Below are 11,125 nucleotides of genomic sequence, written 5' to 3'. Positions count from 1 at the left end.
TACAGGACAATTTTCTGGTCAGACTCGACAATAGTTTTACAATGGCTAAATAAACATCCGAGCGTCCTAAAGGTGTTTGAAGCACATCGCGTCGCAGAGATACAGGAGGTCAGTAAAGACGCGGAGTGGCGGCACATCCGGACTGATCAGAATCCGGCAGACGCGTTGTCACGAGGTCAATTTCCACGGGAATTTTTAAATAACTACTCGTGGTTTTGGGGGCCTGCGTGGCTAGCTCAGCCCGAATCCGTTTGGCCGCAAGTTGCGGTAACGCCTCAGAAGGATTTACCGGGGATTAAAAAATTATTGTGCATGTTCTCGCAATCGCAATCGGAAGAAATTTTCAAAAATTTCTCGTCATACACACGATTGATTCGTGTCGTCGCGTACTGCTTACATTTCTCACCCAACAATAATGTCAAGGGCGCTTTAACAACCAAGGAAATTGAGGAGGCCGAGTATCGCGTTATTCGATTAATCCAACAAGCGCACTTTCAAGACGAAATCGATCGTCTTTCATCCGAAGAAAGGGTGAAATGCGCAAAACTCGGATCTCTGAATCCGCGGGTCGACGAGAGAGGCTTGATTCGCGTCGGTGGTCGTATAAATAAGGCCGATATCTCGCTCGATCAGAGAAATCCGATCCTTCTTCCGTCGCAACATCACGTAACCGACCTTCTGATTCGTCACATGCACGAAAAATTCTTTCACACCGGGATCCAATCGACATTATATAGTATCCGGCAAAGATTCTGGATACTAGACGGCAGAAATCAAATACGTAAAGTCGTGCGACGTTGCGTGCGATGCATCCGGTTTCGGGATAAACCAGAGACGTACAAGATGGCCGACTTACCAAAATCTAGAGTAGACAATGCACCGTCGTTCTACCACACGGGAGTAGATTATTTCGGTCCGATACTCGCAAAAGAAAAGAAACATCAGAATCAGAGCAGCATTAAAGTGTACGGCTGCGTATTTATTTGCATGTCGACTAAAGCTATTCATATCGAGATCGCAAGCGATCTGTCAACAGACGCGTTCATAGCGGCTTTACGACGATTCGTCAGTCGTCGGGGCATTACGGGCCATATCTATTCGGACAATGGGACTAATTTCGTCGGCGCGAACAGTCAACTTCGTGAATCTTACGCTGTCAGAGAGTCCGAAGACTTCCGTTCTCAACTGTACGAATTTACGTCGACCAGAAAAATTGAGTGGCATTTCAATCCGCCCCTCTCATCTCATTTCGGGGGTATCTGGGAGGCGGCTGTAAAATCGTGTAAACACCATCTTAAACGCGTCATCTGCGATCTCTTGTTTACGTACGAAGAATTGACTACTCTAGCAATCGAGATTGGGGGCATTCTCAATTCGCGCCCATTGTGCCCTATTTCCACAGATCCAAACGATCCAATTGCTTTAACCCCCGCGCACTTTCTTGTTGGAAGACCGCTCACGATGCTGCCGGAAAATGATCTTTCGCTTGTTCCAGACAACCGAATATCCTCGTGGCAACTGATCACCAAGACTCGACAAGAATTCTGGCGCCGGTGGCAACTCGAGTATTTGAGCGAGTTACAAAGGAGACAGAAATGGATAAATCCGACCGAAAATATCGTGCTAGACACGGTAGTCCTATTGATTGACAAGAATCAACCATGTATGCAGTGGCGACTGGGTCGAGTGGTGGAACTACATCCTGGAGACGATGGCGTAGTTAGGGTGGTCACCGTAAAAACGACTCGAGGACTCTACAAACGCAACACGAGATCGATTTGCGCTTTGCCCATAAGCACTTGAGATTATCGGGAGAATTCAACGAAACCGATAATTTTCGAACTCTTCTCAGTTGAAATTTACAATCAATTTTTTCTGATTTTTCAAAATTCGAGTTTTCGATTCATACCTACGCAAGATTCAGTCAATATATTATGTAGATGTAAGCCAAGGATATTTCTTCAAAGTCATATTCCAATTAATTATTTACTCTTTATGCATAAATATTAACTTGAGACTTAAGGTAATCGTTGTAAAAGGATCAATTATAATAAGGTTAATGACATGTACTGTTTGCATAATTTTGTTCGTTAGCACTTCCAACGGGGGGAGGGTGTTCAGTGCCTACGAGTCTTTTGCGTCCGGGGCCGTGGCGATTTTCGGTTGTTAGCGCGTTCGACCAACTCGCGTCAACAGGGATGCCAAATCTCCAATGAGCGAGGACGCGAGCGTGCAATACACGTAAAAACAGGCAGTAAGACGCGGTCGTCCGTCGCGTAACGACACTAAGGCGAGAGAGTCCTGTGCTCTCTCACATACGACTTCCCAAAAGAAGGGTGATAATTCGATAATCGAAACGATCGGGTGAACGGTCGTATGGTTCCAGATTCTTCCAATGCGGGTGAACAGCCATACGATCCTCGATTCTCCGATCAAAAAATCAAACGCAAACCGAGGATTGCAATGGCACGGACCAAACTGGCTTCTTGACGAAGGAAAAAACGTAAAACAACATAAATCGCCGTGGGTTTTTATGCCGAAAGGCTTTTCCCACAAGAGCCATGTCTGCGATTGAAGCGCGGGCCTGAAAATATAGATATAGCGCGCGTTATACCTACGCGAGCGACGCTCTCGGGCCCACGGTCGACGTCGGCAACCGAGCCGAGTCGCAACGAAAGGGTTCAGTTCTCTACGCAACACTATAGCAAGCATATACTCCTTTATGTATCTTAAGATTTTATTGTCAAATTAAAGATATTTTCATGTCAACGGTGTCGAACTCTTTTTCAATCCCAACAAGCCTATAAACGACAAAAATCCGATGGCTCAAATCGCGAGTGTACTTTATTTCGAAACCAAAACCTTCAACCTTTATCCCTCAAAAGAAAAAAAATCCAAAAAAAATTGAATATACAGAATCACGAGGCGACTTTGTAAATAAAGGAACTTCGACTATACAAGCGACGTGGCGAGACTTCTCTCAGACCTTCAACGCGAAGAAACCGCACTATGGAAAAGCCTTATCTTAGCGCCGCTAAAAATATCGGTGAAGGACGCACTGCAAAATTCAACAACAGACGAATGGCTATGCAGAAAGGATCTCGAGGATCGGTTGCGGTCAGCCAAAAACTTGGAACGGTCACTTAATGAGCTAAAACCTGCAACAAAAAATCAAACACCAAAGAATCCAAAAAACTTCAAGACCCCGCCGCGTTACCAAGCGCAAAAAACGCAATCGGGGACGACCGGGGGACAGAAATACACAGGATTTCAAACGCAGAAGAAATACCCATCCCAGCGAACACAGCCGAGCCAATCACATCACAAACCGTATCAGCGAAGAGACAATAACTCTCAGAACCGACGACGGTAAACCTTGTAGGTATCACGGCAGGTAAATTACAATTTTTCTTAAAAAATTGGCGAGCAATAACGTCGGATCAAAAGATCCTTTCATGGATCGAGGGATACGAAATACCGTTTTCACTAACCGTCGAACAAAACAGGGTGCCTATCGAACCCGCGCGGTCCCCCTCAGAAAAACAAGAAACCTTAAAACTAATAGACGAACTGCTCAGAAAAGGAGCCATCGCTAAATGTAATCCGGCAAAAAATCAATTCATCTCAAACATTTTCCTACGACCGAAACCCGACGGTTCGAAGCGGTTGATTATAAATTTGAAGGAACTGAACGCTTTCGTCATATCGGAACATTTCAAAATGGAAGACCGGAAAACGGCTCTCAGACTCATAAGCCCTCAGTGCTTTATGGCCACTTTGGACCTTAAAGACGCGTATTACCTGATTCCACTCGCGAAAACACACAGAAAATACGTACGGTTCGAGATTCGAATTTTACTCTTGAGATCTTTTCGGACGCCTCACTATCGGGATGGGGAGTATTTTGCAAAGGTAAAAGATCTCACGGACACTGGAATGAGAACGAGCGTCTGTCTCATATAAATTACCTCGAGTTATTGGCAGCCTTTTTTGGCCTCAAATGCTTCGCGAAAAACTTAGGAAACCGTCAGATACTTCTTAGAATAGACAATAGGCCTTTTCATCATGTGATGCGCGCAAGTGCAGCCGCCATGCTGAATTGGCGGTAATAACAAAAGTTTCGTACTGTTTTTTCCAACAATGGCTGGGAATGGAATAATATCTCCTCATTCAAATGAATTATTGGAAAAAACTATTGATGGTGCTTCACTAGTTTACAGCTCTGTGGAAGCACACAGTTGTGAACAATTAAAAAGGTGGTTGAAATGCCATGGGCGATCACAGCAAGGAAAAAAAAGTGTCCTGATTGAGAGGCTAAGTATCAATAATTGTTTACACTGTTGTAAAAAATTAATGGAAATAAATAACAATAATAATTTTCGTTAATTAATGATATCAATCAACTATTAGTATTTGCAATAACATCTCAATTAACAAATAATGACTATTATAATTAATAAAATAAATAATTAAATATTTTGATGATCAACATGACATTTTGAAATGAGTTTAAATTTTGAAGACAACATTACTTTTCAATTCTAAATAAATAAATTAATAAATAAAAAAAAGGTAATGTTGACAAAATGTATACAAAGATATTTAAATTTTGTAAATGTGTAATTTTTTTTTTATTTGTCAATATATCATTTGTTATAATTTTATTGCTTAAAGTTCTTTAATTTCTGCTAGATTTCAGTCATTAATTTTGAATCATGTACTGTAGTATTATATATGACAAAAATATTATGCAATAACAGTTAATATATATGTATACTAAAAGAAATCCATTTTTCAGGGTGAAAAATGCATTACACAATAACATACCCGTTGATCCTAATGTCGACAAGGGGAAGTGGCTGGATATTCTACAGAAATGTGATCCGAATAAAAACGTACCACAAATTCAAACAACTAATTACTCTCAAATTTGGCAACCATTTCCCACACAAGATGTGCCCAAGAATTTTAACTATGGTTCCATATATCATTATTTAGTTACGTCATGTATTGATGAAGGTAGCAAAGACAGAGATAATGAAAATTTTGATAGCAACAACTGTCCTAAAGATGATTTTAGTACTTCCAAGTCACTAAAACGAGGAAAATTGTACGTTGAGAGCGGCCACGTTTTTGATATTTTTAACGGCGTTACTGCGAATAAAATGTTCTGTATGAAGTGCAAAGTCCACGCATCTTATAAAATAAAAGAAATTCATAGCGTTTCTGTGATGATAGATCCTTTGAATGCTCGAGTTATTCACGGTACTTTTGATTGTAAAGCTTCAAGTATGGGTCGCTGCTCGCATGTTGCTGCGTTATTATATATCTTATTAAATTTTGTGGATGATACTGACGAAGGTAGTTTACCTTGCACGAGCAAATTATGCACCTGGAATCAAGGTCGAAAAAAAAAGAAGCACATAAGGCTGATGAAATGCAGTATAAAAATAAAATTGATATCACAAAACGTAGATCATATGATCCTGGCAGAAGTTTATCCAAGCCGGTGGATAAGCAAAAAATTAATTGTTTATTGTCTGATTTACAATCTATAAATGCAAATCAGAAAGTTCCTTCAACGTGGCAACTGATATTACAACCACAATATGATGATTACGACCTGGATAAACCAAGAAAAAGTCACTTAAAAACATTGGTTTATAGATTAACTACTAATGTGTATAATAATAACTATGGACCTATTGACATAACATCGGGAGTTCAAGGTGAAAATGATAAATGGTGGCAATTTCGCAAAATATTAATTACAGCTTCCAAAATTAAACTATTTAGTACAGAGAAAACAAAAGATCAAATCTTTAACCTAGTCAATTCTCATTTGTGGACTAATAAAAAAATCATGACTGCAGCTTTTCACTATGGCCAAGTACATGAAGAAATTGCGCGTCAGAAGTATAAGAGTTTCACTTCCAAAAAATTTTCTTATATAGTTGAAGATTCTGGCCTATGGGTCAATTCCAAGTTTCCAGGCTTAGGAGCATCACCTGATGGCTTAGTAACGGATCCTTTGAAGAAAACAAAAGGCGTGTTGGAAATTGTATTTCGCGCCTCTTCCTCTAGATCATCTTGTAGTACCCCCACTCCACTCCAGTGTTACCACATGTTTACAGTAAAACTAGAAACTTTTGGTCTCCTCCGTTGGTCTATCTGTCTGGACTATCATTCTTCATCTTTGTGCCGGTGAAACCACATGTGCTTTTTATAAGTTTTTTACAAATTGTTTAATCATGGACAAGAAAAGATACCGAGGTTATTCAGACGAGGAAGAAGAAAAGGAGAATCGAATGGAGAAGCGATTGAGGCGACTGGAGGATGCGATTTTGGAAATACGAGACAATAAGCGTCACAAGAAGAGACGTCGTAAGTTTATGTTTCCTTTATGTTCCAGAATATTCGATAGGATGCATCGGCATGCCTCTGGCCTATATGGCAGAGATAGGCGTTCGATGGTCACTCGTTTAGGCACTAACCTATATCGAGGAGTTATTACTCAGACCGGTGCAAATGTTTCGAGGCCACCCGTGTAGGCTCTAACCTACACGGAGGAGAGTTTCTCAAGGCGCATTACTCGAGGCACCCTATAGGCCCTAACCTATAAAGGGGAGTTGAACTCGGCCAAAACATGCCCGATGTCATTGCTAAACGTTCTAACCAGGGGGCAGAAAACAATAAATGAAAACCTATAGGTTTTAGACGCATACCTGACGACCACGGAATAACGTCGTCATTATTGTTTTTACTTTCGTTGATAGGACGTCACCGAAGCTCAAGGTCCTCATCGTCAGAGGCCAATCGGCGACGGCGTAGCAGAGGAAAAAGCAGAGGAAGAAGCCAATTTCGAAGAAGCTCTTCGAAAGGATCCAGCGTGTATGACGAATCGATACAGCGAGAACTCTCTTACAGCCCTTCAGAGCAATTTGTCGATCAGACCGCTGCGCAGGTTGGGAGCTTGTCAAGCTCATCCGCAGAGGGACAAGTGGTCCATCATACTGCTACGCAGGCAGTTTTGGGACAAGATCCTCCTGCGATAAACAAAATAACCCAACAGACTGTCACGGTTACACAGTCAGGGGCTCCGCAGGGGTCCAGCGCAGCTGACTTGCTGGTCCAGCAGACTGCGCAGAGTTCTGTTGTGACAGAACCAGTGATCCAGGCTAGCGCTCTACACCTGAATCCTTCTCAGAGTCACAGCGTAGCTGGCGAGGAAACACAGTCAACCCAGGCAGCGATCTGTGAGGGTTCACTCGACCCCGCGATCCTAGAGATCTTAGGGAGACGTTTCTTGGAGGATCGAGTTCTGGCAGAAGCAATTCCTAAGGACTTAGTTGTTCGTTTGGAAGAAATCCTAAAGACGGGTTTGCCCACAGAGGACAGAGTCTCTCTCATAAAAAAGCACCCTCCGCCGCCCAATTGCGTCATCATCGATCCACCGAGAGTCAATCCCGAGGTTCAGGCGTCTTTACATGAGTCGGTTGTAAAGAGAGACGAGAGGATTCACGCAAAGCAGTCGAAGATCACGGCGTGTCTCGCCGCAATCGTAAAGGTTTTCTCGAAAGTTCTAGAGGGCGAAGCTGAAAAATTACTCATTCTCGAGCTATTGGGCGACGCTTCGAGACTGTTAGCTGACCTCCTCCACGACGAGTCGATCATAAGGAAAAGCCTGATCCTCGCGAACTTAAACGTGTCGTGTAAGGAGACCTTGAACGCTACTGTCCTAGATGAATGGCTGTTCGGACAACAATTGGAGGAGAAATTAAAGGCGGCGAAGGCACTTGAGAGCTCGCGCAAGGAGCTGAAAGCTCCTCAAAAGCCACAGGGACAGAAGAATTCAAAAAACTCGACAGCCCCGCCGCGTCGTCCTCAGAACAACCAGAGATTTGCTACGACGTCAGGCGGGAGAAAGGAGCCGAGGAATCAAGGATATTCGTCATTCCGCCGAGACAACCACAAGAACGGGACCAACTGGAAGAACAATCAGAAGTCCGAGCGGAGCAACAACCGGAAGCGTTATTAGAACCAGTAAGTTCGACTGTCGGAAGACTTAGATTCTTTAGACAAGAATGGGAACAGCTAACGCGTAACCCGTTAATATTATCGTGGATAGAGGGCTACAAGATACCCTTTGAGTCTCAGCCATGTCAGTCTACCTGTCCGAGGGGAATCTTCGATTCTAAAAAAGAGAGGGGGGCGATGGCCGATATAGTAGCGAAGCTGCAACGGAAGGGTGCTATCCGCCAGTGCGACAGCACTCACGGCGAATTTCTTTCTGGCATTTTCCGGGTACCGAAGCCGGATGGTGGTTCTCGATTTATTCTGAATCTAAAGCAGTTGAATGAGTTCATTTAGACGGAACACTTCAAATTGGAAGATCGAAAGACCGTTATAAATCTCTTGAGCAGGGGTTGTTTTATGGCAAAAATTGACTTGAAAGATGCCTATTACTCGATTTCGATTGCTGAATCTAACCGAAAATTTTTAAGATTTCAATTCGAGGGTCAGCTTTATGAGTTTACGTGTATGCCTTTCGGGCTCGCCACAGCGCCATATGTTTTTACTAAACTGCTAAAGCCTGTAATGACCGATCTGAGGCGACAAGGGTATTTTTCGGTCATCTACATCGACGACCTTTTGCTCGTTGGTAGGTCTTTTGAGGAATGTCAAGCGAACGTTCGAGTCACGTGCTCGCGTTTGCAGAAATTGGGATTTACAATTAATAACGGAAAATGTCAGCTAATTCCGACAAACAAATGTAAATATATCGGGTTTTGGTTTGATTCGCTAAGTATGACTATCGAGCTTCCAAGGGAGAAAAGATTAAGAGTCAAACAATTGGTTTTAAAATATAGCCGTATTCAACGTTGTAAAATTCGCGAGTTTTCAGAATTTGTCGGTAGCGTTGTCTCGTGTTGTCCAGCGGTTAGATATGGCCTGGGTCACACAAAGGCATTCGAGAGAGCACGATACCTTGCCTTGGAGCAAAATAAGGGAAATTACGACGGTTATATGACCCTGTCTCAGGATCTTCATTCGGATCTGAAATGGTGTGACAGAGTTATCCTCTCCGCAAAAAATTCAATTAAAGCTCCTCAATATTGTCGGGAAATCTTTACCGACGCGTCGTTATCAGGTTGGGGCGTTGCTTGTGGAAGCGAGAGATCTCACGGATTCTGGAGTAAAGAAGAAAGGAAAAATCATATTAATATACTAGAACTCAAGACGGCTCTTTTCGGGTTGAAATGTTTCGCCGATAACTTGAAAAACTGCGATATCCTCTTGCGGGTGGATAACACCACAGCTGTGGCGTATATTAATAGAATGGGTGGCGTCCGTTTTAAAGAATTAAACCGTCTAGCTCGTTCGTTATGGGACTGGTGCGAGACAAGGGGAATTTGGGTCTTCGCGTCCTTTATTAGTACGAAGGAGAATACGGAGGCGGATTTCGAATCACGTCGGCTTGAACCCGAAACCGAATTCGAGCTGTCAAACGCAGCGTTTCATTCGATAGTCCAGAAATTCGGGAGACCCGAGATCGATCTTTTTGCGAGTCGAATAAATTCGAAATGTAAAAAATATGTCTCTTGGCTACGCGACCCGAACTGTACAGACGTAGATGCTTTTACTATGTCGTGGGAAACGATTTTTTTCTACGCATTTCCACCATTTATAGTCATTCCGCGAGTCCTGAGAAAAATTAGAGACGAAAACGCAACGGGTATTCTTGTAGTCCCTGACTGGCCAGGACAAGCTTGGTATCCACTCTTTCGGGCCCTATGTGTTAGTGAGCCGCTGATTTTTAAGCCTAACTCGAAATTATTACTTTCCGCGAACAGGGAACCTCATCCGTTATGGCAGCAGACTACCCTGGTGGCCGCAATATTATCAGGAAAGCCTTCGAGATAAGGAACGTCCCCGAGGAATCCTTCGAGTTGATGCTGGCCTCGCTCCGCAATTCATCGATGAAGCAATACGACGGCGCGTTGAGGAAATGGTGGTCTTTTTGCTCAGACAGGAACGTCAGCCCTTTCGATAATTCGATTGAAAACGTGTTACTATTACTAACCAACGAATATAACAAGGGAGCATCTTACGGATCCCTAAATTGTTTAAGATCGGCGTTAGCCTTAATTTTGGGACCTCACGTGGGGCAAGACCCTAGAGTAAAAAGACTGTTTAAGGGAGTGTCTGAGTTGCGTCCTCCGAAACCCAAGTACGACGAAACGTGGGACCCTAAGATTGTCCTGGATTATGCGGCCAGTCTAATGCCTAACGAAGAGATCTCGCTCAATAACCTCTCGCTAAAAGTTGTCACCCTACTCGCACTAGTCACGGGTCAACGAATGCAGACTCTTTCATTAATTAAGATACCGAATATTCAGAACCTGGGTGAAAAGATACAGATTAAAGTTCCGGATAAAGTAAAGACTTCGGGGCCCAACAGAAGACAACCTTTGCTAAATGTACCATTCTACGAGAAAGATAATAGTATATGCGCTGCAACAGCTTTGGTGGCATATCTTAAGCGGACACAGGATCTCAGGGGCGCCGAACAAGCATTATTTGTTGCAATCAAGAAACCATACGGGGCGGTTTCAGCCCAGACTTTGAGTCGGTGGGTGAAAAGTATGTTAGAACAGAGTGGCGTGGACACAAATATTTTTTCGGCGCATAGCACTCGACATGCTTCGACGTCGGCGGCGGATAAGAAAGGAGTAAATATAAACTGCATAAGCAAAGCGGCAGGTTGGACCTCAGCCTCTCAGACCTTTGCGAGATTCTATAACTTACCTGTGTGTAACGATAAGGACGCTTTTGCCAAAGCAGTTTTAGATAAATAAGAAGTTTTCATTTGTTCGAGTAGCTATTTTGTTTTGGTTGTAGTTGTACTACACTTTTGGGTTGTTTGTTACTTGAGAATATATTCATTTTCAACAATTCACCGTGTTTTGGTGCCGTAATGATCTTTAAACATCTACAAGATGATCTAGAGGAAGAGGCGCGAAATACAATTGAATGATTAAACGAACTTACCTGTAAGTGAAGCTCTATCATAATTGTATGTAGCGCCTCTTCCGAATAGATCAGTCCCACCCATAAGTAACCC

General features: G+C 43.0%; 2 protein-coding genes across 2 annotated transcripts; both read left to right on the top strand.

The window, feature by feature from the left end:
* Positions 1 to 843: 843 nt before the first annotated feature.
* On the top strand, positions 844 to 1,803 carry LOC124214391 (uncharacterized). Its single transcript, XM_046616663.1, has one exon. The coding sequence runs from the start codon at positions 844 to 846 to the stop codon at positions 1,801 to 1,803; it is 960 nt and encodes a 319-aa protein (XP_046472619.1).
* Positions 1,804 to 7,682: 5,879 nt separating this feature from the next.
* On the top strand, positions 7,683 to 10,859 carry LOC124214390 (uncharacterized). The gene is made up of 2 exons (XM_046616661.2): positions 7,683 to 8,043; positions 9,855 to 10,859. The coding sequence occupies exon 2, from the start codon at positions 9,870 to 9,872 to the stop codon at positions 10,857 to 10,859; it is 990 nt and encodes a 329-aa protein (XP_046472617.2). The 5' UTR covers positions 7,683 to 8,043; positions 9,855 to 9,869.
* The last annotated feature ends 266 nt before the right edge of the window (positions 10,860 to 11,125 follow it).

This window comes from Neodiprion pinetum, chromosome 3 (assembly GCF_021155775.2).
Source record: "Neodiprion pinetum isolate iyNeoPine1 chromosome 3, iyNeoPine1.2, whole genome shotgun sequence".
NCBI lineage: Eukaryota > Metazoa > Arthropoda > Insecta > Hymenoptera > Diprionidae > Neodiprion > Neodiprion pinetum.
The sequence above is the reverse complement of the archived record's forward strand: the minus strand, read 5'-3'. Positions and strand labels throughout refer to the sequence as shown.